The 26,458-nt window shown below is 44.2% G+C and overlaps 1 protein-coding gene across 7 annotated transcripts in view; it reads left to right on the forward strand.

The window, feature by feature from the left end:
• Positions 1-26,458, forward strand: part of dip2a (disco-interacting protein 2 homolog A) — a 193,353-nt gene that overhangs the window by 155,411 nt on the left and 11,484 nt on the right. For 6 of the 7 annotated variants that reach the window (XM_042306849.1, XM_042306851.1, XM_042306852.1 and 3 more), the window contains 12 exons: positions 1,727-1,836; positions 2,014-2,094; positions 2,697-2,820; positions 5,657-5,778; positions 8,865-8,976; positions 12,618-12,727; positions 12,945-13,075; positions 13,220-13,388; positions 13,554-13,724; positions 18,560-18,621; positions 18,884-18,941; positions 19,360-19,434. In XM_042306849.1, the coding sequence (XP_042162783.1) occupies positions 1,727-1,836; positions 2,014-2,094; positions 2,697-2,820; positions 5,657-5,778; positions 8,865-8,976; positions 12,618-12,727; positions 12,945-13,075; positions 13,220-13,388; positions 13,554-13,724; positions 18,560-18,621; positions 18,884-18,941; positions 19,360-19,434 (1,325 nt within the window). The remainder of the gene's footprint in view (positions 1-1,726; positions 1,837-2,013; positions 2,095-2,696; positions 2,821-5,656; positions 5,779-8,864; positions 8,977-12,617; positions 12,728-12,944; positions 13,076-13,219; positions 13,389-13,553; positions 13,725-18,559; positions 18,622-18,883; positions 18,942-19,359; positions 19,435-26,458) is intronic. The other variant, XM_042306850.1, reaches the window with a different exon arrangement.

Consider the following 26,458-nt stretch of genomic DNA (forward strand, 5'->3'; position numbering starts at 1 on the left):
GGCCCCAGTGTTGAGGATCAGCGGGGTGAAGATGTTGTTTCCTACCCTCACCACCTGGGGGCGGGCCGTCAAAGTCCAGGTCCCAGTTGCACAGGGCGGGGTCGAGACCCAGGGTCTCGAGCTTAATGTACGAGTTTGGAGGGTACTATGGTGTTAAATGCTGAGCTGTTAAAGCCATGTCATGGCTTTAGAAGCTTCTGATAGGCTAATTGACATAATTTGAGTCAATTGGAGGTGTACCTGGGGATGTATTTCAAGGCCTACCTTCAAACTCAGTGCCTTTTTGCTTGACATCATGGAGAAATCAGAAGAAATCAGCCAAGACCTCAGATAAAAAATTGTAGACCTCCACAAGTCTGGTTCATCCTTGGGAGCAATTTCCAAACGTCTGAAGGTACCACGTTCATCTGTACAATCAATAGTACGCAAGTATAAACACCATGGGACCACGCAGACGTCATACCACTCAGGAAGGAGACGCTTTCTGTCTCCGAGAGATGAACATACCTTGGTGCGAAAAGTGCAAATCAATCCCAGAACAATAGCAAAGGACCTTGTGAAGATGCTGGTGGAAACCGGTACAAAAGTATTTATATGCACAGTAAAACGAGTCCTATATCGACATGACCTGAAAGGCTGCTCAGCAAGGAAGAAGCCACTGCTCCAAAACTGCCATAAAAAATCCCAGACTACAGTCTGCAACTGCACATGGGGGCAAAGATCATACTTTTTGGAGAAATGTCCTCTTGTCTGATGAAACAAAAATAGAACTGTTTGGAGGAAAAAGGGGGAGGCTTGCAAGCCGAAGAACACCATCCCAACCGTGAAGCACGGGGGTGGCAGTATCATGTTGTGGGGGTGCTTTGCTGCAGGAGGGACTGGTGCACTTCACAAAATAGATGGCATCATGAGGGGGGAAATTATGTAGATATATTGAAGCAACATCTCAAGGCATCAGTCAGGAAGTTAAAATCTTTGTCGCAAATGGGTCTTCCAAATGGACAATGACCCCAAGCATGCTTCCAAAGTTGTGGCAAAATGGCTTAAGGACAACAAAGTCAAGGTATTGGAGTGGCCTTCACAAAGCCCTGACCTCAATCCTATAAAAAAATGTGTGGGCACAACTGAAAAAACATGTGCGAGCAAGGAGGCCTACAAACCTGTCTCAGACACCAGCTCTGTCAGGAGGAATGGGCCAAAATTCACCCAACTTATTGTTGGAAGCTTGTGGAAGGGTACCCGGAACGTTTGACCCAAGTTAAACAATTTAAAGGCAATGCTACCAAATACTAATTGAGTATATGTAAACTTCTGACCCACTGGGAATGTGATAAAAAAATAAAAAAATCTGAAATAAATCACTACTATTATTCTGACATTTCACATTCTTAAAATAAAGTGGTGATCCTAACTGACCTAAGACATAATTTTTACTAGGATTAAATGTCAGGAATTGTGAAACTGAGTTTAAATGTATTTGGCTAAGGTGTATGGAAACTTCTGACTTCAACTGTATATACTGTTCAGAACCTACTGTAGAACTATATACTGTTAGAACTATCTACTGTTCAGAACCTACTGTAGAACTATCTACTGTTCAGAACCTATTTTTACTCAATTCAGGAGGAAACCAATATCAACATTCTGATGTTGATGGACAGAGGTGGTGGTGGTGAGGATGATGATTGTGATGATGATTGTGGTGGTGGTGATGTGTGTTGGACAGAGGTGGGTCCTGCCTCTATGATCGTGGGGAACCTGGTAGCAGGGAAGAGGATTGCTCAGGCCTGTGGGAGAGACGTGGCTCAACTAGAGGACAATGACCAGGCACGTAAGGTACAGATCATGCCTCCTCACCTATCACCTTTCACCTGGACACACAGAGACATGTAAGGTACAGACCATTCCTCTTCACCTATCACCTGGGCACAGAAGTAACTGCTGTTCTGTGTGTATACTGAGGATCTCCTGGTTCTGTCTGTATACTGAGTATCTCCTGGTTGTCTCCAATAGTTCCTTTACATGCAGGATGTTCTCCAGTGGAGAGCCCAGGCCACACCTGACCATCCCCTGTTCCTGGTGCTCAACGCCAAGGTACCTGCTTTGTCTCTTCTCTGACAGATGCCAACACTTACCATAGGCAAGCTGTCAATGTCTGCTCTGACAGTGTCCAACACTTACCGTAGGCAAACTGTCAATGTCTGCTCTAACAGTGTCCAACACTTACCATAGGCAAACTGTCAATGTCTGCTCTGACAGTGTCCAACACTTACCATAGGCAAACTGTCAATGTCTGCTCTGACACAGCCAACACTTACCATAGGCAAGCTGTCAATGTCTGCTCTGACACAGCCAACACTTACCATAGGCATGCTGTCAATGTCTGCTCTGGCACAGCCAGCACTTACCATAGGCATGCTGTCAATGTCTGCTCTGACACAGCCAGCACTTACCATAGGCATGCTGTCAATGTCTGCTCTGACACAGCCAGCACTTACCATAGGCATGCTGTCAATGTCTGCTCTGACACAGCCAGCACTTACCATAGGCAAGCTGTCAATGTCTGCTCTGATAGCTGCCAACTCTTACCACAGGCAGACTGCCAATGTCTTCTCTGGTTGTTTTGTACTGTATTGAGTGTGTAAGGTGATTTGTAAATAATTGTTTAACAGTGGTACCCTGATGTTGTTGTCCAGGGCACAGTGTCCAGCACTGCTTCCTGTCTGCAACTGCAAAAGCGGGCGGAGCGTGTTGCCATGGCACTGATAGAGAAGGGACGCCTCAACCCCGGAGATCACGTAGCACTGGTTTACCCTCCAGGTAATTACACTAACTTCTGACCCTCTGATTATAGCTCTCCAGACTGTTATACATGCTACTTGTTCTCTGTTGGTATCTGATAGTCTCTAAATCAAATCAATTTGCATTGGTCACATACATGTGTTAAGCAGATGTTATTGCGGGTGTAGCGAAATGCTTGTGTTTCTAGCTCTGACAGTGCAGTAGTATCTAACAAGTAATATCTAACAAATTCAAAACAATACACACAAATCCAAAGTAAAGAAATAGAATTAAGAATATGTAAATATTTGGACAAGCAATGTCGGAGCGGCATAGACTAAAAGAGAATACAATACAGTATATACATTTGAGATTAGTAATGCAAAATATGTGAACATTATTAAAGTGGCCAATGATTTCAAGTCTATGTATATAGGGCAGCAGCATCTAATGTGCTAGTGATGGCTATTTAACAGTCTGATGGCCTTGAGATCAAAGCTGTTTTTCAGTCTCTCGATCCAGCTTTGATGCGCCTGTACTGACCTCACCTTCTGGATGATAGCAGGGTGAACAGGCAGTGGCTTGGGTGGTTGATGTCCTTGATTATCTTTTTGGCCTTCCTGTGACATCGGGTGGTGTAGGTGTCCTGGAGGGCAGGTAGTTTTCCTCCGGTGATGCGTTGGGAAGACAGCACCACCCTCTGGAGAGCCCTGCAGTTGCCATACCAGGCGGTGATACATCCTGACAGGATGCTCTCAATGGTGCATCTGTAAAAGTTTGAGGGTTTTCGGTGTCAAGACAAATTGCTTAAGCCTCCTAAGGTTGAAGAGGCGCTATTGCGCCTTCTTCACCACACTGTCTGTGTGGCTGGACCATTTCAGTTTGTCAGTGATGTGTACGCCAAGGAACTTGACGCTTTCCACCTGCTCCACTGCGGTCCCGTCTATGTGGATAGGGGGGTGCTCCCTCTGCTGTTTCCTGAAGTCCACAATCGTCTCCTTTTGTTGACGTTGAATGAGAGGTTGTTTTCCTGCCACCACACTCCCAAGGCCCTCACCACCTCCCAGTAGTCTGTCTTGTCATTGTTGTAATCAGGCCTACTACTGTAGTGTTGTCTGCAAACTTGATGATTGAGTTGGAGGCATGCGTGGCCATGCAGTCATGGGTGAACAGGGAGTACAGGAGGAGTCTGAGCACACTGTTGAGGATCAGCAGTGTGCTGAGGTGTTTCCTACCTTCACCACTTGGGGGTGGCCCATCAGGAAGTCCAGGACCCAATCCAGGACACAGTTGCACAGGGCGGGGTTCAGACCCAGGGCCTCGAGCCTAATGATGAGCTTGGAGGGTACTATGGCGTTGAATGCTGAGCTATAGTCAATGCACAGTATTCTTATTTGGGTCTAATCTTCTTTACTGGTCTCTACTGGTCTCTGGTGTTCTCTACTGGTCTCTGGTGTTCTCTAATGGTCTCTGGTGTTCTCTACTGGGCTCTACTGGTCTCTGGTGTTCCTTACTGGGCTCTGGTGTTCTCTACTGGGCTCTGTTGTTCTCTACTGGTCTCTGATGTTCTCTACTGGGCTCTACTGGTCTCTGGTGTTCTCTACTGGTCTCTGGTGTTCTCTACTGGGCTCTACTGGTCTCTGGTGTTCTCTACTGGGCTTTAAAGCCCAGTGCAGATACATAAGATGTGACTCAACGGTCTTAAGGAGTATTTGAACAGTCAATCTCATGACGTTTTAGAACATCTCATGTTGTCTGTTGGAGTTTCCAAGATTCAACATATTAAATTTAGCTTAAGTCTTGCGATAATCTATTTAGCCAATCAGAGACCAGTGTGCTAACGTTCCGTGTTTAGACGAGCAGAGAGCTACCTAGACAAGCAGCTAGCTAGCTAGAGAAGCATGGAGCTAGTTAGACAAGCAGCTACCAAAGGGAGACAAGCAGAGACGCACACGAGCAGCGAGCGAGCCGCCTGGACAAACACTCACTACCGTGTTCCAAACTGCTTCTGGAAGCAATGTCAGCACAAGACTGACCTCAACCCCATCGAACACCTTTGGGATGAATTGTGTCACGAACCGGCTCAAAGCCCATAACAAAAGGGAGACCACGTGGAGATAAGGAGTAACAAAACATATATGTATTAAATAAAGTCAACTAAGTACAATATACAATGGTGTGTGTAATCAGTAGTGTAAGTGAGTGTTTTGCATGCATGAATGTGATAATGCAGGGTGTTGAAAGGTGCAACAAAATCTGTAAAAATCTGTAAAGGTGTCTGCATGGAGAGAGTCTCCTCCATGAATGGGGAAGTGGTGTATTTATCCTGGGACACACCGGGCCCAGGTGTTTCCCATGTAGCTGACGACCCTCCCAACTCCGTCCACCGGCATCCTAATAAGGAAACAAGAACAAAGAGAGAATACGGCAGACAGAGTGGGAGGGTCGTCTCAATTGGAACGCCAACTGTGAGCCTGGCCTAATCACCCAATCTCAAGCAATGTTCCAACATCTAGTGGAAAGCTTTCCCAGAAGAGTTGAGGCTGTTATAGCAGCAAAGGGGGGACCGACTCCATATTAATGCCATGATTGTGGAATGAGATGTTGGACAAGTATGTCCACATAGTTTTGGTCATGTAGTGTTGCTAGCCTGGCATGCTGACCTTTCTAACAAGACAAAAACTGTACCCTGTTTCTGGTGCATGTATTTAATGACACTTGTTTGTTACAACAAGTGGCAACTTTTGTCAAAGTTTCCTCATGTTAATGTAAAGAGGCACCCTTACTGTGGAAACGGTCTCAACTGCACGTCTTGTCTTGATTTGAACTGGGTTTAATGGTCTCTAATGGGCTCTTTGCCCTTGTCTCTCTCCAGGTATTGACCTGATCGCTACGTTCTATGGGTGTCTGTACGCTGGCTGTGTTCCTGTCACCGTCAGACCCCCTCATCCTCAGAACCTGGCCACCACCCTGCCCACCGTCAAGATGATTGTGGAGGTAAACAGCTCTCACTAACATGGCCTAGCCTAATCTCACTAACATGGCCTAGTTTAATCTCACTAACATGGCCTATCTTAATCTCACCAGCATGGCCTAGCCTAATCTCACCAGCATGGCCTAGCCTAATCTCACCAGCATGGCCTAGCCTAATCTCCTAGCCTAATCTCGACAACATGACCTAGCCTAATATCCTAGCCTAATCGCGACAACATGGCCTAGCCTAATCTCGCCAGAATGGCCTAGCCTAATCTCGCCAGAATGGCCTAGCCTAATCTCGCCAGAATGGCCTAGCCTAATCTCGCCAGCATGGCCTAGCCTAATCTCGCCAGCATGGCCTAGCCTAATCTCACCAGCATGGCCTAGCCTAATCTCCTAGCCTAATCTCGACAACATGACCTAGCCTAATCTCCTAGCCTAATCGCGACAACATGGCCTAGCCTAATCTCGCCAGAATGGCCTAGCCTAATCTCACCAGAATGGCCTAGCCTAATCTCGCCAGAATGGCCTAGCCTAATCTCGCCAGAATGGCCTAGCCTAATCTCCTAGCCTAATCTCGCTAACATGGCCTAGCCTAATCTCCTAGCCTAATCTCGCTAACATGGCCTAGCCTAATCTCCTAGCCTAATCTCGCTAACATGGCCTAGCCTAATCTCCTAGCCTAATCTCGCTAACATGGCCTAGCCTAATCTCCTAGCCTAATCTCGCTAACATGGCCTAGCCTAATCTCCTAGCCTAATCTCGCTAACATGGCCTAGCCTAATCTCCTAGCCTAATCTCGCCAACATGGCCTAGCCTAATCTCCTAGCCTAATCTCGCCAACATGGCCTAGCCTAATCTCCTAGCCTAATCTCGCCAACATGGCCTAGCCTAATCTCGCCAACATGGCCTAGCCTAATCTCGCTAATATTAGAGTAATTATCAATAATCTTACCCACTGTCAAGAAGATGGTAGAGGTACACAGCTGTCACTAACATAACTATAGGTGACTTTGGCGATGTCATTTACAAAATATCCTCCAACACTCTACTCAGCAAATTGGATGCAGTCTATCACAGTGCCATCCGTTTTGTCACCAAAGCCCCATATCTTGTTATGGCTGCAATCCCAATACCGGGATCGATATGACAACTACCAGTGAAAATAGATGGCGCCAAATTCAAACCACAGAAATCTCATAATTACAATTCCTAAAACATACATGTGTTATATATAATTTTAAAGGTAATCCTTTTATTAATCCCACCAAAGTGTCCAATTTCAAATAGGCTTTTCAGCGAAAGCACTACAAACGATTATGTTAGGTCTCCACCAAAACTACAATAAGCACAGCCATTTTCCAAAAAGCAGAAATAAAGATAAAATTAATCACTAACCTTGAATTATATTCATCAGATGACACTCATAGGACTTCATGTTACACAATACATGGATGTTTTGTTTGATAAAGTTAATATTTATATAAATACATCTGAGTTTACATTGGCTCATTAGACTCACTAGTTCCAAAAACATCAAGTGATTTTGCATAGCCACATCGTTTCAACAGAAATACTCATCATAAATGTAGATGGTAATATAAGTTATACATATGGAATTATAGATATACCTCTCCTTAATGCAACCGCTGTGTCAGATTTAAAAAAAAGTTTACGGAAAAAGCAACACATGCAATAATCTGAGACGGCTCTCAGAACAGAAGCCAAATTAGCCGCCATGTTGGGGTCAACAGAAACCAGAAAATACATGATAAATGTTTTCTTACCTTTGATGAACTTCATCAGAATGCAGTCCTAGGAATCCCAGGTCCACAATAAATGCTTGATTTGTTCGAAAATGTCTGTTATTTATGTCCAATTAGCTACTTTGGTTAGCGCATTTGGTAAACAATTCCAAAGTCACAAAGCGCGTCCACTATAACGTGACGAAATGTCCAAAAGTTCCGTAACAGTCAGTAGAAACATGTCAAATGATGTACTGAATCAATCTTTAGAATGTTGTTTACATATATCTTGAAGAACGTTCCAACCGGTGAATTAGAATGACTTCTGATGACCGGTGGAATACAGGTCCTTCCCCTGTGAACGCGCATGGTGTAAGAATGGTCAACTCGTGGCACTGGTGACTATTTCCTGTGTCATTTGACTCCCCTTCACATTAGACTCATCAGCAAAAGTTCTATTGACTGTTGACATCTAGTGGATGGCGTAGGAAGTGAAAACTCATCCATATCTTGCTGTAATTTCATGAGAGCTTGGTTGAAAATCTGCCACCCCCAGAAAAGAAAAAAACAAAGTTGAATTTCTCAGGTTTTTGCCTGCTATATGAGTTCTGTTATACTCACAGACATAATCCAAACCGTTTTAGAAACTTCAGAGTTTTCTATCCAATACTAATAATAATATGCATATATTAGCGACTGAGGAGCTGGCTGTTTACAATGGGCACCTTTTCATCCAAGCTACTCAATACTGCCCCTGCAGCCATAAAAAGATAAACTACCCACCACTGCGACCTGTATGCTCTCCTTGGCTGGCCCTCTCTTCATATTCGTTGCCAAACCCACTGGCTCCAGGTCATCTATAAGTCTTTGCTAGGTAAAGCCCCACCTTATCTCAGCTCACTGGTCACCATAGCAGCACCCACCCGTAGCACGCGCTCCAGCAGGTATATTTCACTGGTCACCACCAAAGCCAATTCCTCCATTGGCCGTCTTTCCTTCCAGTTCTCTGCTGCCAATGACTGGAACGAACTGCAAAAATCGCTGAAGCTGGAGACTCATATCTCCCTCACTAACTTTAAGCATCAGCTGTCAGAGCAGCTCACAGATCACTGCACCTGTACATAGCCCATCTGTAAATAGCCCATCCAACTACCTCATCCCCATATTGTTATTTATTTTTGCTCCTATATAGACTTTTTTTGTGTTATTGACTGTGTTTGTTTATTCCTTGTGTAACTGTGTTGTTTGTGTCACTGCTTTGCTTTATCTTGGTCAGGTCGCAATTGTAAATGAGAAGTTGTTCTCAACCTTACCTGGTTAAATAAAGGTGAAATAACCAAAATAACACTGTGTGTGAGACAGGTCAGTAAATCGGTGTGTATCCTGACCACCCAAGCAATAATGAAGCTGTTGAAGTCCAAAGAGGCTGCGGCTGCTGTGGACGTCAAGTCATGGCCGATGGTACTGGACACAGGTAACAAACCCTCATTTTACTCAAATCTAATGGTATAAGTCACATGCGCCGAATACAACCGGTGTAGACCTTACAGTGAAATGCTTACTTACGAGCCCCTAACCAAGAATGCAGTTTATTAAAAAAATGAAATACAGATAAGTAAGAAACAAGTAATTAAAGAGCAAAATAATAATAGCGAGACTATATACAGGGGGCTACCGCTACCGAGTCAATGTGCGGGGTCACCGGCTAGTTGAGGTAATATGTACATGTAGGTAGAGTTATTAAAGTGACTATTTATAGATGATAACAGAGAGTAGCAGCAGCGTTGAAGATGGAGGGGGGCGTGGCAATGCAAGTAATCTGGTTAGCCATTTGATTAGATGTTCAGGAGTCTTATGGCTTGGGAGTAGAAGCTGTTTAGAATCCTCTTGGACCAAGACTTGGCTCTCCAGTACTGCTTGATGTGTGGTAGTAGAGAGAACAGTCTATGACTAGGGTGACTGGAGTCTTTGACAATTTTTAGGGTCTTTCCTCTAACACCGCCTGGTATAGATGTCCTGGATGGCAGGAAGCTTGGCCCCAGTGATGTACTGGGCCATTCTCACTACCCTCTGTAATGCCTTGCAGTCAGAGGCCGAGCAGTTGACATACCAGGCAGTGATGCAACCAGTGCTCTCGATGGTGCAGCTGTATAGAACCTTTTGAGGATCTGAAGACCCATGCCAAATCTTTTCAGTCACCTGAGGGGGAATAGGTTTTGTCGTGCTCTCTTCACAACTGTCTTGGTGTGCTTGGACCATGTTAGTTTGTTGGAGATGTGGACACCAAGGAACTTGAAGCTCTCAACCTGCTCTACTGCAGCTCCGAGAATGAGATTGGGGGCGTGCTTGGTCCTCTTTTTCCTGTAGTCCACAGTCATCTCCTTTCTTTTGATCACGTTGAGGGAGAGGTTGTTGTCCTGGCACCACACGGCCAGGTCTCTGACTTCCTCCCTATAGGCTGTCTCGTCGTTGTCGGTGATCAGGTCTACCACTGTTGTGTCATCGGCAAACTTAATTATGGTGTTAGAGTTGTGCCTGGCCATGCAGTCGTGTGAACAGGGAGTACAAGAGGGAACTGAGCACGCACCCCTGAGGAGCCCCTGTGTTGAGGATCAGTGTGGCGGATGTGTTGTTACCTACCCTCACCACCTGGGGGCGGCCCGTCAAGAAGTCCAGGATCCAGTTGCAGAGGGAGGTGTTTAGTCCTAGGTTACAGAGATTGTTGATAAGCTTTGAGGGCACTATATGGTGTCATATACTGAGCTGTAGTCAATGAATAGCATTCTCACATATCCAGGTGGGAAAGGGCAAAAGAGATTGCATCAAATGTTGGGGCTGTATGCAAATTGGAGTGGGTCTAGGGTTTCTGGGATAATGGTGTTGTGAGCCATGGCCAGCCTTTCAAAGCACTTCATGGCTACAGATGTGAGTGCTATTGGTCGGTAGTCAGCTTGAAACATGTTGGTATTACAGACTCGGACAGAAAGAGGTTGAAAATGTCAATGAAAACACTTGCAAGTTGGTCAGCGCATGCTCACAGTGCACGTCCTTGTAATCCGTCTGGCCCTGCGGCCTTGTGAATGTTGACCTGTTTAAAGCTCTTACTCACATCGGCTGCAGAGAGCTTCATCACAGTCTTCCGGAACAGCTGGTGTTCTCATGCATGTTTCAGTGTTATTTGCCTCGAAGCGAGCGTAAAAGTCTGGTAGGCTCTTGCCACTGGGCAGCTCTCGGCTGTGCTTCCCTTTGTATTCTGTAATGGTTTGCAAGCCCTGCCACATCTGTCAGAGCCGGTGTAGTACGATTCGATCTTTGTCCTGTATTGATGGTTCGTCGGAGGGCATAGCAGGATTTCTTTTATTTATTTTATTTATCCGTTATTTTACCAGGTAAGTTGACTGAGCAACGACCTGGGGAATAGTTACAGGGGAGAGAATGAGCCAATTGTAAACTGGGGATTATTAGGTGACCGTGATGGTTTGATGGCCAGATTGGGGATTTAGCCAGGACACCGGGGTTAACACCCATACTCTTACGATAAGTGCCATGGGATCTTTTAATGACCGCTGAGAGTCAGGACACCCGTTTAACGTCCCATCCGAAAGACGGCACCCTACACAGGGCAGTGTCCCCAAACACTGGCCTGGGGCATTGGGATATTTTTAGACCAGAGGAAAGAGTGCCTCCTACTGGCCCTCCAACACCACTTCCAGCAGCATCTGGTCTCCCATCCAGGGACTGACCAGGACCAACCCAGCAGTGGTATGCTGCTGGCAAATAAGCTTCCAGGTTAGAGTCCCGCTCCTTGAGGCTGGCAGGTCTAGCCTTTAGCTCAGTGTGGATGTTGCCTGTAATCCATGACTTCTGGTTGGGGTATGTACGTACGGTCACTGTGGGGACAAAGTTATCGATGAACTTATTGATGAAGCCAGTGACTGATGTGGTGTATTCCTCAATGCCATCGTAGGAATCTCTGAACATATTCCTGTCTGTGCTAGCAAAACAGTCCTGTAGCTTAGCATCTGCTTCATCAGTCCACTTTTTTATTGATCTAGTCACTGGTGCTTCCTGCTTAAATTTGAGCTTGTAAGCAGGAATCAGGAGGATAGAGCTATGGTCAGATTTGCCAAATGGAGGGCGAGGGAGAGCTTTGTATGAGTCTCTGTGTGTGGAGTATAGGTGGCCCAGAGTGTTTTTCTGGTTGCACATTTTAACATGCTGATAGAAATTTGGTAAAACGGATGTTTCCCTGTATTAAATTCCCCGGGCCACTAGGAGCGCTGCCTCTGGGTGAGCATTTTCATGTTTGCTTATGGCGGAATACAGCTCAGTCAATGCTGTATTAGCGCCAGCCTCTGACTGTGGTGGTATGTAAACCGCAACGAAAAATACAGATAAACTCTCTAGGTAGATTGTGGGGTGTACAGCTTTTCCTGAGATACTCTACCTCAGGCGAGCAATAGTTCGAGACTTCCTTAGATATTGTACACAAGCTGTTATTTACAAAAATACATATACCGCCTCCCCTTGTCTTACCAGACGCCCCTGTTCTATCCTGCCGGTACATCGTATAACCAGCCAGCTGTATGTTGGTATTGTCGTCGTTCAGCCACGACTCCGTGAAGGATAAGTTACTACAGTTTTGAATGTCCCGTTGGTAATTCTCCAAAGATTGCACGTTATCTAGCAGAAAGGAAGGAAGTGGGGGTTTATTCAATCGCCTACGAATTCTCAAAAGGCAGCCCGCACTGTGGCCCCTGGTTCTCTGCTGCCTCTTCATGCAAATCACGGGGATCTGGGCCTGTTCCCGGGAAAGCAGTGTATCATTCGCGTCGGGCTCGTCGGACTTGTTAAAGGAAAAAAAGGATTCTGCCAGTCTGTGGTGAGTAATCGCAGTCCTGATTTCCATAAGTTATTTTCGGTCCTAAGTGACGATAGCGGCAACATTATAAATTACAAAATAAGTTACAAAATAACACAAATAAAAAACGAAAAAACAATCGGTTGGGGGCATGTAAAACATCAGCCTTCTTCTCCAGCGCCATTGTTACATGCTGCTCAGGACTGTATGTGACATCCATCCCTCCAAACCTATTGTTATTCTCCCAACCCCAGACGACCTCCCCAGGACGAAGAGGCTTCAGATCTACAAACCTCCCACCCCAGAGATGCTGGCATACCTGGACTTCAGTGTGTCCACCATGGGCATCCTGGCTGGAGTCAAGGTAAACTAACCCCTGACTGTACCTGGACTTCAGTGTGTCCACCATGGGCATCCTGGCTGGAGTCAAGGTCTGACCTACAACCTACAGTAGTTGTTCTGTTAGAGGGACCTGGGAACAGACTGTGTACTACCCATACTGTACACTGTTAGTTTGAGCGGTACTACCAGAGAGACTGTAGTGTGCCACCAGACAGTCGTTCTGTTATCTCTTCCTCCAGATGTCCCATGCTGCCACCAGTGCCTTGTGTCGTTCCATCAAGCTGCAGTGTGAGCTGTACCCGTCCCGCCAGATAGCCATCTGTCTGGACCCCTACTGCGGCCTGGGCTTCGCTCTCTGGTGCCTCAGCAGGTAAAGGACATGTACAGTGAGTGCATAGCAATATTTTGGGACTGTAAGCTAGCACAGTTAGTGCTCATGTGGTGTAGCAGGGAGATCCTGGTTCTCTCTCTAGAGTTGAACAATAACCTGGCCTCTCTCTCTGTCTTTCTCTAGTGTATACTCTGGCCACCAGTCGATCCTGGTTCCTCCTCTAGAGTTGGACAGTAATGTTTCTCTGTGGTTGTCAGCTGTCAGCCAGTATAAAGTCAGAATCACATTCTGCTCCTACTCTGTCATGGAGATGTGTACCAAGGGCCTGGGGACACAGACTGAGACACTACGGGTTAGTATGCACTCACACAGGCAGCAAACACACCACACACACTCACATGGATGCACACACACCACACACACACTGTCTGAATTGCTTCCTTTTCTTTTCTCTTCCCTGTGTGTGTGTGTGTGTGTGTGTGTGTGTGTGTGTGTGTGTGTGTGTGTGTGTGTGTAGTTGCGTAACATAAACCTGTCGTGTGTTAGGACCTGTATGGTTGTAGCAGAGGAGCGTCCTCGTATCACTCTGACCCAGTCCTTCTCTAAGATCTTTAAAGACCTGGGTTTGTCTCCTCGAGCCGTCAGCACCACCTTCGGCTGCAGGGTCAACATGGCCGTCTGTCTGCAGGTGAGTGCAAAATAAAGATTAGATTGATATCTGGCTTCTAGAATAGATTTGTTCTGTTTCAACTCCCATTTAGTCTTTAATGGAGACAATATAAATAGAGGAGGATATTGTGTCTGTGGGTGAGATGTACAGTGTGTTCGGAAAGTATTCAGACCCCTTCACTTTTTCCACCTTTTGTTACATTGCAGCCTTATTCTAAAATTGATTAAATATAACTTTATTACTTGTGGAGCTGTTATGTAGCTAGCTATGTCCCTGTGGAGACGTTATCTATCCATCTATGTCCCTGTGGAGATGTTATCTATCCATCTATGTCCCTGTGGAGACGTTATCTATACAGCTATGTCTCTGTGGAGACGTTATCTAGCTAGCTAGCTCTGTCCCTGTGGAGACGTTATCTAGCTAGCTATGTCCCTGTGGAGACGTTATCTAGCTAGCTAGCTATGTCCCTGTGGAGACGTTATCTAGCTAGCTAGCTATGTCCCTGTGGAGACGTTATCTAGCTAGCTCCCTGTGGAGACTTTATCTAGCTATGTCCCTGTGGAGACGTTATCTAGCTATGTCCCTGTGGAGACGTTATCTAGCTATGTCCCTGTGGAGACGTTATCTAGCTATGTCCCTGTGGAGACGTTATCTAGCTATGTCCCTGTGGAGACGTTATCTAGCTATGTCCCTGTGGAGACGTTATCTAGCTATGTCCCTGTGGAGACGTTATCTAGCTATGTCCCTGTGGAGACGTTATCTAGCTAGCTAGCTATGTCCCTGTGGAGACGTTATCTAGCTAGCTAGCTAGCTATGTCCCTGTGGAGACGTTATCTATCCAGCTAGCTCTGTCCCTGTGGAGACGTTATCTATCCAGCTAGCTCTGTCCCTGTGGAGACGTTATCTATCCAGCTAGCTCTGTCCCTGTGGAGACGTTATCTATCCAGCTAGCTCTGTCCCTGTGGAGACGTTATCTATCCAGCTAGCTCTGTCCCTGTGGAGACGTTATCTATCCAGCTAGCTCTGTCCCTGTGGAGACGTTATCTATCCAGCTAGCTCTGTCCCTGTGGAGACGTTATCTATCCAGCTAGCTCTGTCCCTGTGGAGACGTTATCTATCCAGCTAGCTCTGTCCCTGTGGAGACGTTATCTATCCAGCTAGCTCTGTCCCTGTGGAGACGTTATCTATCCAGCTAGCTCTGTCCCTGTGGAGACGTTATCTAGCTAGCAATGTCCCTGTGGAGACGTTATCCAGCTAGCTCTGTCCTTTGTTAATTTGCTCGCTGAAAGGTAGGGCCTGCTGTTTTTTTTCTCCCTTTGAAGCCAGGGGGATTGTTTTTGTTAGCACACCACAAGTTCCTTCCTGGGTCCGACCTCTATTTGGAGCCACGCCTCGCAGTTGTGTGATTCGCTAAAATTAAATGATGTCCAAGACTTTACTCAGTTAGGTCACTCCTATAGAATTGTATGGTCACTCCCACTAAGGCCAAATATGAATGGTTATATTCCAGGCATATTTATGTGTTCAATAGCCTGGAAGCGAGGTTAATCAATCAATCAATCAAATGTATTTATAAAGCCCTTCTTACATCAGCTGATGTCACAAAGTGCTGTACAGAAACCCAGCCTAAAACCCCAAACAGCAAGCAATGCAGGTGTAGAAGCATGGTGGCTAGGAAAAACTCCCTAGAAAGGCCAAAACCTAGGAAGAAACCTAGAGAGGAACCAGGCTATGAGGGGTGTCCAGTCTTCTTCTGGCTGTGCCGGGTGAAGATTATAACAGAACATGGCCAAGATGTTCAAATGTTCATAGGTGGCCAGCAGGGTCAAATAATAATAATCACATTGGTTGTCGAGGGTGCAACAGGTCAGCACCTCAGGAGTTTTTTTATTTTTTATTTCACCTTTATTTAACCAGGTAGGCTAGTTGAGAACAAGTTCTCATTTGCAACTGCGACCTGGCCAAGATAAAGCGTAGCAATTCGACACATACAACAACAGAGTTACACATGGAATAAACAAAACATACAGTAGAACAAAAGAAAACAAAAAGTCTATATACAGTGAGTGCAAATGAGGTAAGTTAAGGAAATAAATAGGCCATGGTGGCGACGTAATTACAAAATAGCAATTAAACACTTGAATGGTAGATCAGCAGAAGATGAATGCGCAGGTAGAGATACTGGGGTGCAAAGGAACAAAATAAATAAATAAATACCAGTATGGGGATGAGGTAGGTAGATGGGCTGTTTACAGATTGGTAAGTACAGGTGCAGTGATCTGTAAGCTGCTCTGACAGCTGGCGCTTAAAGCTAGTGAGGGAGATGTGAGTCTCCAGCTTCAGAGATTTTTGCAATTTGTTCCAGTCATGGGCAGCAGAGAACTGGAAGGAAAGACGACCAAAGGAGGAATTGGCTTTGGGGGTGGCCAGTAAAATGTAGCACGCATGAGTGAGTGCTGCTTTGGTGACCAGTGAGCTGAGATAAGGCGACTTGTAGATAACTTGTAGCCAGTGGGTTTGGCGACGAGTATGAAGCGAGGGCCAGCCAACGAAAGCGTACAGGTCGCAATGGTGGGTAGTGTATGGGGCTTTGGTGACAAAACGGTTGGCACTGTGATAGACTGCATCCAGTTTGTTGAGTAGAGTGTTGGAGGCTATTTTATAGATGACATCTCTGAAGTCGAGGATCGGTAGGATGGTCAGTTTTACGAGGGTATGTTTGGCAGCATGAGTGAAGGATGCTTTGTTGCGATATAGGAAGCCTATTCTAGATTTAATTTTGGATTGGAGATGCTTAATGTGAGTCTGAAAGGAGAGTTTACAGTCTAACCAGACCCTTAGGTATTTGTAGTTGTCCACGTATTCTAAGTCAGAGCCGTCCATAGTAGTGATGCTGGACGGGCGAGCAGTGATCGATTGAATAGCATGCATTTAGTTTTACTTGCGTTTAAGAGCAGTTGGAGGCCACGGAAAGAGAGTTGTATGGCATTGAAGCTGAGAGAGAGAGAGAGAGAGAGAGAGAGAGAGAGAGCGAGAGAGCGAGAGAGAGAGAGAGAGAGCGAGAGAGAGAGAGCGAGAGAGAGAGCGAGAGAGAGAGAGAGCGAGAGAGCGAGAGACAGAGAGAGAGAGAGAGAGAGACAGAGAGAGAGAGAGAGAGAGAGAGAGAGAGAGAGAGAGAGAGAGAGAGAGAGAGAGAGAGAGAGAGAGAGAGAGAGAGAGAGAGAGAGAGAGAGAGAGAGAGAGAGAGAGAGAGAGAGAGAGAGAGAGAGAGAGAGAGAGAGAGAGAGAGAGAGAGAGAGAGAGAGAGAGAGAGAGAGAGAGAGAGAGAGAGAGAGAGAGAGAGAGAGATCTCTGCACAACCCAAGGAGGGGCTGCTGTGTACTTTTCTGGGCTCTTATTTACTTAACAAATAAGGAACACTCAAAATGTGCACTTGTAAATCATAACAATTTGAATCAAAATACAGCTGTAGACAGAAGTAAAACATCACACATACAACTAATGTCTCTCCTGAGTTCTGCAAAATAGGAAAAGTCCAAGTTGCTTTTAATGTGCTTGCAGTCGACCCCTAGTGATGTAACTGCCTACATCAACACCTTCTCCTCATTAGACCAAGCCCATGCATATACAGTTATACAAACCTGCAGGAGAAAACAATAGTTCCAGAATTTTCTAAGGGCTCAGCAGTAATTTTCCACTCCCTAAGTTACTTTATAGTGGTATGTCTGACTAGTCTCTTATCTCTTTCACTCCCCTGCAGGGTTCTGTGTCTATGAATCTCTTTTAGCCTTGAGGCTTTTTCTCACAGACACCCTGTTTTGACTGCAATGGCTCACACATCTCTCAGACCGTTTCTTATAAGAGGCAGAGACTAGAAAAGAACTGTGGACCAGGATTAAACCTTATAATAAATATATATATATATTGCTAATCTGTAGTCCAGGACCCTATAAATGTAGTGGAGGAGGGTCTTATACCCCTTCCCATTCAATTAATACAACATAAACATAATCAATTATTATAATACATCAATCGTTTGGTGCAGCCCCCATCATGACCCCATCAGCTGTATAGGTGGCCATTTAGATATTTGTTTACTTGGCTGTATAGGTGGCCATTTAGATGGCTGTATAGATGGCAATTTAGATGGTTGTTTACTTGGCTGTATAGGTGGCCATTTAGATGGCTGTGATGGGTGGTTGTTTACTTGTCTGTATAGATGGTTGTTTTCTTGTCTGTATAGATGGTTGTTTTCTTGTCTGTATAGATGGTTGTTTCCTTGGCTGTTTAAATGGTTGTTTACTTGTCTGTATAGATGGTTGTTTACTTGGCTGTATAGATGATTGTTTACTTGGCTGTATAGGTGGCCATTTCGATGGCTGTGTAGATGGTTGTTTACTTGTCTGTATAGATGGTTTGTTTACTTGTCTGTATAGGTGGCCATTTAGATGGCTGTGATGGGTGGTTGTATACTTGTCTGTATAGATGGTTGTTTTCTTGTCTGTATAGATGGTTGTTTTCTTGTCTGTATAGATGGTTATTTACTTGGCTGTATAGATGGCCATTTAGATGGTTGTTTACTTGTCTGTATAGATGGCAATTTAGATGGCTGTGTAGATGGTTGTTTACTTGTCTGTATAGATGGCTGTGTCGATAGTTTTTACCTGGCTGTATAGATGGCTGTTTTGATGGCTGTCTCCCTGCTTTGTCAATAACTCTCCCATCACAGCGATATCATCAGCTTCCACTTTCCCGCCATTCAGTACTGGGTCTGAAGCATCAGGTCTGTCATGGTCAGAACCAGCTCTCTGTCTCTCCCTGTGTTGTTCACACCTGTCTGTCTGTCTCTGTAGGGTACGTCAGGACCAGACCCTACCACAGTCTACCTGGACATGAGAGCTCTGAGACATGAAAGGTATGATTCCACTGACCTCACCTTTACCTCACTATATTATATAGGTCTTTATCTCCAGGAATATATTATATAGGTATTTATGTCCAGGACTATATTATATAGGTATTTGTGTCCAGGACTATATTATATAGGTCTTTATGTCCAGGAAGGCCTTAAGACCTGAATTACAAAAACGAATCAGTTGATTGGCTAATGTTGTGTTGTGTAATCTGATGTGTTATTGGTTGACTAATAACAGTTATTGTGTGTGTGATATCACCAGGGTTCGTATGGTAGAGAGAGGCTCTCCACACAGTTTGTCTCTCATGGAGTCTGGCAAGGTAAGACACCTACCTCATGGATAGATTCTTATATTATACTGGACTGAAATATTTTGTGTCTGCACTGTGTTATCTGATTGTTGTGTCAACCAGATTCTACCTAGGGACGAAGGTTACCGTAGTAAAAATGTGATGTGTTACCCAGATCCTACCTGGGGTAAGGGTTATAGTAGTAACAATGTGATGTGTTACCCAGATCCTACCTGGGGTGAGGGTTACCGTAGTAACAGTGTGTTGTGTTAAGCATATCCTGCCTGGGCTGAAGGTTAGGGTTACCGTAGTAACAATGTGTTGTGTTAACTAGATCCTTCCTGGGGTGAAGGTTAGGGTTACCGTAGTAACAATGTGTTGTGTTAACCAGATCCTGCCTGGGGTGAAGGTTAGGGTTACCGTAGTAACAATGTGTTGTGTTAACCAGATCCTTCCTGGGGTGAAGGTGGTTATCGCCAACACAGAGACCAAAGGACCTCTAGGAGACTCCCACCTGGGAGAGGTGAGACAAATTCTACAGGTCATATTACATGGCTATATGTCCTCTATCTGTCCTACTATGAGGCAGATTATCATTACTATATGACTATGTATGGCCCTGGAGGATAGCTATAGTATACAGTACCAGTCAAAATTTTGGACACCTGCTCATTCCAGAGTTTTTCATTATTTTGACGATTTTCTACATTGTAGAATAATAGTGAAGACATCAAAACTATGAAATGACACATATCATGTAGTAACCAAAAAAGTGTTGAACAAATCTACATTTATTTGAGGTTCTTCAAAGTAGCCACCCTTTGCCTTGATGGACAGCTTTGCACACTCTTGGCATTCTCTCAACCAGCTTCATGAGGTAATCATCTGGAATGTATTTCAATTAACATGTGTGCCTTGTTAAAAGTTAAATAGTGGAATTTCTTTCCTTAATGCTTTTGAGCCAATCAGCTGTGTTGTAACATGGGTTAGGGTGGTATACAGAAGATAGTCCTATTTGGTAAAAGTCCATATTATGGCGAGAACACCTCGAATAAGCAAAGAGAAATGACAGTCCATCATTACTTTAAGACGTGAAGGTCAGTCAATCTGGAACATTTCTGGAACTTTGACAGTTTCTTGAACTGCAGTCGCAAAAACCATCAAGTGCTGTGATGAAACTTGCTCTCATGAGGACCACCACAGGAAAAGAAGACCCAGAGTTTCCTCTGCTGCAGAGGATAAGTTCATTAGAGTTAACTGTCTCTCATCTCATGAGGACCACCACAGGAAAGGAAGACCCATAGTTTCCTCTGCTGTAGAGGATAAGTTCATTAGAGTTACCAGTCTCAGAATTTTGACCCCAAACTTTTGAACAGTAGTGTGCATATAAACTCAGCAAAAAAAGAAACGTCCCTTTTTCAGGACTGGCTTTCAAAGATAATTAGTAAAAATCCAAATAACCTCACAGATCTTCATTGTAAAGGGTTTAAACACCGTTTCACATGCTTGTTCAATGACCCTTTCTACAATGAATGAACATGCACCTGTGGAACGGCCATTAAGACGTTAACAGCTTACAGACGGTAGGCAATTAAGGTCACAGTTATGAAAGCTTAGGACACTAAAGAGGCCTTTCTACTGACTCTGAAAAACACCAAAAGAAAGATGCCCAGGGTCCCTGCTCATCTGCGTGAACGTGCTTTAGGATTATCCAAGATGGCGTAGCAGTCGGACATGTGTTTTGTCTTGTCCCATGTAAATATAGTTTTCTCTCTCGTTTTTTTTCGTATAGATTTCATATATATTCTAATCTCACTTTCAATCTACGGACTGAATATACTCTCCTGCATCCCGCCTCAACCAATGTGGTTAGGATCTGCTATTTTTATACTTTAGAACCTCAACCCCCATCAGAAGCTAGCCAGCTACTGGCTAGTAGTCAGTTAGCCACTTCTAGCGGTCTTCACTGTTAACTTAGACACAAGCAAGCCTCAGCTTGGTAATACCTGCCAGTCTGCACAGCGCGATATCAACCCAGAGCATATCAGACTGCTTTTTCTCTACCACATCTCCGGATTCCTACCGCAAGCCCTGAACCTTTACACCGAATCATTGCAGCTAGCTAGCAATCTGAGTGGCTCCCGTCTCTGTCCCGAAGCAAGCACCAGTTAGCCTTGAGCTAGCCCCCCTAAAACACTTCAGCGAGCAGGCCTTTCTAATCGACCTGGGTATCCTGGAAGGATATTGACCTCATCCCTTCAGTAGAGGATGCCTGGTTTCTCTTTAAAAGTGCTTTCCTCACCATCTTAAAAAAGCATGTCCAGTTCAAAAAATGTAGAACTAAGAACAGATATAGCCCCTGGTTCACCCCAGACTTGACTGCCCTTGACCAGCACAAAAACATCCTGTGGCGTTCTGCATTCACATCGAAAATGCCCCCCTGATTTGCAACTTTTCAGGGAAATCAGGAACCAAAATACACAGTCAGTCAGGAAAGCAAAGGCTAACTTTTTCAAACAGAAATGTGCATCCTGTAGCACAAACTCCAAAACATTTTGGGACACTGTAAAGTCCATGGAGAATAAGAGCACCTCCTCCCAGCTGCCCACTGCACTGAGGCTAGGAAACACTGTCACCACCGATAATCGAGAATTTCAATAAGCATTTTTCTACGGCTGGCCATGCTTTCCACCTGGCTACCCCTACCCCGGCCAACACCCCCCACAGCAACTTGCCCCCGCTTCTCCTTCACCCAAACACAGACAGCTGATGTTCTGAAAGAGCTGCAAAATCTGGATCTCTACAAATCAGCTGGGCTAGACCATCTCTTTCTAAAATTATCTGCCAAAATTGTTGCTATCACTAGCCTTTTTTATTTATCTGTTATTTTACCAGGTAAGTTGACTGAGAACACTTTCTCATTTTGCAGCAACGACCTGGGGAATAGTTACAGGGGAGAGGAGGGGGATGAATGAGCCAATTGTAAACTGGGGTTTATTAGGTGACCGTGATGGTTTGAGGGCCAGATTGGGAATTTAGCCAGGACACCGGGGTTAACACCCCTACTCTTACGATAAGTGCCATGGGATCTTTAATGACCTCAGAGAGTCAGGACACCCGTTTAACGTCCCATCCGAAAGACTGCACCCTACACAGGGCAGTGTCCCCAATCACTGCACTGGGGCATTGGGATATTTATTTTTTTAGACCAGAGGAAAGAGTGCCTCCTACTGGCCCTCCAACACCACTTCCAGCAGCATCTGTCTGAGATCCCCAAGGATTGGAAAGCTGCCGAGGTCATCCCCATCTTCAAAGGGGGAGACACTCTAGACATAAACTGTTATAGACCTATATCCATCCTGCCCTGCCTTTCGAAAGTCTTCGAAAGCCAAGTTAACAACACAGATCACCGACCATTGCGAATCCCGCCGTACCTTCTCCACTACGTAATATGGTTTCCGAGCTGGTCATGGGTGCACCTCAGCCACGCTCAAGGTCCTGAACTATATCCTAACCTCCATCGATAAAAGACAGTACTGTGCAGCTGTCTTCATCGGCCTGGCCAAGGCTGTCAATCACAACATTCTCATCGGCAGACTCAATAGCCTTGGTTTGTGAAATGACTGCCTCACCTGGTTCACCAACTACCTCTCAGACAGAGTTCAGTGTGTCAAATCGTAGGGCCTATTGTCCAGACCTCTGGCAGTCTCGATGGGGGTGCCACAGGGTTCAATTCTCAGGCTGACTCTTCTGTGCTGACTCTTTTGTGCGGACTCTTTCAATGTTGTTGGTCTTGCTGCTGGTGATTCTCTCTTTCACCTCTACGCAGACGACACCATTCTGTATACATCTGGCCCTTCTTTGGACACTGTTTAACAAACCTCCAAATGAGCTTCAATGCCATACAACACTGCTTCATTGGAGTGCAGCTCACAGATTGGATGCAGCTCACAGATCACTGCACCTGTACACAGCCAATCTGTAAATAGCACACCCTCAACTACCTCATCCCCATATTGTTATTTATCTTCTTGCTCTTTTGCACCCCGGTATCTCTACTTGCACATTCATCATCTGCACAAATTTGAATTATTTTGCCTCTATGGCCTATTTATTACCTTACCTCCCTACTCTTCTACATTTACTGTACATAGATTTTTCTATTTTTATTTTATTTTGTGTTATTGACTGTGCGTTTGTTTGTGTAACTGTTGTTTGTGTCGCACTGCTTTGCTTTATCTTGGCCAGGTCGCAGTTGTAAATGAGAACTTGGTTAAATAAAGGGTTATATATGTAAATACCTGGTTAAATAAAGGGTTATATATATAAATACCTGGTTAAATAAAGGGTTATGGGTTATATATATAAATACCTGGTTAAATAAAGGGTTATATATATAAATACCTGGTTAAATAAAGGGTTATGTATATAAATACCTGGTTAAATAAAGGGTTATATATATATAAATACCTGGTTAAATAAAGGGTTATGGTTATGTATATAAATACCTGGTTGAATAAAGGGTTATGGTTATATATATAAATATCTGGTTAAATAAAGGGTTATGGTTATATATATATATATATATATAGTGCCTTGCGAAAGTATTCGGCCCCCTTGAACTTTGCGACCTTTTGCCACATTTCAGGCTTCAAACATAAAGATATAAAACTGTATTTTTTGTGAAGAATCAACAACAAGTGGGACACAATCATGAAGTGGAACGACATTTATTGGATATTTCAAACATTTTTAACAAATCAAAAACTGAAAAATTGGGCGTGCAAAATTATTCAGCCCCCTTAAGTTAATACTTTGTAGCGCCACCTTTTGCTGCGATTACAGCTGTAAGTCGCTTGGGGTATGTCTCTATCAGTTTTGCACATCGAGATACTGACATTTTTTCCCATTCCTCCTTGCAAAACAGCTCGAGCTCAGTGAGGTTGGATGGAGAGCATTTGTGAACAGCAGTTTTCAGTTCTTTCCGCAGATTCTCGATTGGATTCAGGTCTGGACTTTGACTTGGCCATTCTAACACCTGGATATGTTTATTTTTGAACCATTCCATTGTAGATTTTGCTTTATGTTTTGGATCATTGTCTTGTTGGAAGACAAATCTCTGTCCCAGTCTCAGGTCTTTTGCAGACTCCATCAGGTTTTCTTCCAGAATGGTCCTGTATTTGGCTCCATCCATCTTCCCATCAATTTTAACCATCTTCCCTGTCCCTGCTGAAGAAAAGCAGGCCCAAACCATGATGCTGCCACCACCATGTTTGACAGTGGGGATGGTGTGGTCAGGGTGATGAGCTGTGTTGCTTTTACGCCAAACATAACGTTTTGCATTGTTGCCAAAAAGTTCAATTTTGGTTTCATCTGACCAGAGCACCTTCTTCCACATGTTTGGTGTGTCTCCCAGGTGGCTTGTGGCAAACTTTAAATGACACTTTTTATGGATATCTTTAAGAAATGGCTTTCTTCTTGCCACTCTTCCATAAAGGCCAGATTTGTGCAATATACGACTGATTGTTGTCCTATGGACAGAGTCTCCCACCTCAGCTGTAGATCTCTGCAGTTCATCCAGAGTGATCATGGGCCTCTTGGCTGCATCTCTGATCAGTCTTCTCCTTGTATGAGCTGAAAGTTTAGAGGGACGGCCAGGTCTTGGTAGATTTGCAGTGGTCTGATACTCCTTCCATTACAATATTATCGCTTGCACAGTGCTCCTTGGGATGTTTAAAGCTTGGGAAATATTTTTGTATCCAAATCCGGCTTTAAACTTCTTCACAACAGTATCTCGGACCTGCCTGGTGTGTTCCTTGTTCTTCATGATGCTCTCTGCGCTTTTAACGGACCTCTGAGACTATCACAGTGCAGGTGCATTTATACGGAGACTTGATTACACACAGGTGGATTGTATTTATCATCATTAGTCATTTAGGTCAACATTGGATCATTCAGAGATCCTCACTGAACTTCTGGAGAGAGTTTGCTGCACTGAAAGGAAATAATAATAATAATAATAAAATAATTTTGCACGCCCAATTTTTCAGTTTTTGATTTGTTAAAAAAGTTTGAAATATCCAATAAATGTCGTTCCACTTCATGATTGTGTCCCACTTGTTGTTGATTCTTCACAAAAAAATACAGTTTTATATCTTTATGTTTGAAGCCTGAAATGTGGCAAAAGGTCGCTAAGTTCAAGGGGGCCGAATACTTTCGCAAGGCACTGTATATATATAAATACCTGGTTAAATAAAGGGTTATGTATATAAATACCTGGTTAAATAAAGGGTTATGTATATAAATACCTGGTTAAAGAAAGGGTTATATAAATAAATACCTGGTTAAATAAAGGGTTATGGTTATATATATAAATACCTGGTTAAATAAAGGGTTATATATATATATAAATACCTGGTTTAATAAAGGGTTAGGGTTATAAATATAAATACCTGGTTAAATAAATGGTTATATATATATAAATACCTGGTTAAATAAAGGGTTATATATATATAAATACCTGGTTAAATAAAGGGTTATGGTTTTATATATATATATATATATATATAAATAAATAAATACCTGGTTAAATAAAGGGTTATATATAAATACCTGGTTGAATAAAGGGTTATGGTTATATATATAAATACCTGGTTAAATAAAGGGTTATATGTCATGGTCGTCCTCTTCATCTGAAGAGGAGAGGCGAGAAGGATCGGAGGACCAAAATGCGGCGTGGTATGTGTTCATCATGAATTTTAATAAAGAAAACACTGAACACTGAAACACTATACAAAAACAATAAACAAAATAACAACAGTGAAGCTAATGCGAACTGTGCTGAAACAAGCAATCAACATAGACAATCACCCACTAACAAACAGTGTAACCCAGGCTACCTAAGTATGATTCTCAATCAGAGACAACTAATGACACCTGCCTCTGATTGAGAACCATACTAGGCTGAAACATAGAAATCCCCAAATCATAGAAAAACAAACATAGACTGCCCACCCCAACTCACGCCCTGACCATACTAAATAATGACAAAACAAAGGAAATAAAGGTCAGAACGTGACAGTTATATATATAAATACCTGGTTAAATAAAGGTGTAATGAAAATGCTGCAGGGAGGCATGAGGACTACAGATGTGGCCAGGGCAATAAATTGCAATGTCCGTACTGTGAGATGTCTAAGACAGTGCTACAGGAAGACAGGACGGACAGCTGATCATCCTCGAAGTGGCAGACCACGTGTAACAACACCTGCACAGGATCGGTACATCCGAACATCATACCTGCGGACCAGGTACAGGATGGCAACAACAACTGCACGAGTTACAGCAGGAACACACAATCCCTCCATCAGTGCTCAGACTGTCCTCAATAGGCTGAGAGAGGCTGGACTGAGGGATTGTAGGCCTGTTGTAAAGGCAGGTCCTCACCAGACATCACCGGCAACAACGTCGCCTATGGGCACAAACCCACCGTTGCTGGACCAGACAGGCCTGGCAAAAAGTGCTCTTCACTGACGAGTTGTGGTTTT

Source organism: Oncorhynchus tshawytscha, linkage group LG26 (genome assembly GCF_018296145.1).
Source record: "Oncorhynchus tshawytscha isolate Ot180627B linkage group LG26, Otsh_v2.0, whole genome shotgun sequence".
Lineage (NCBI taxonomy): Eukaryota > Metazoa > Chordata > Actinopteri > Salmoniformes > Salmonidae > Oncorhynchus > Oncorhynchus tshawytscha.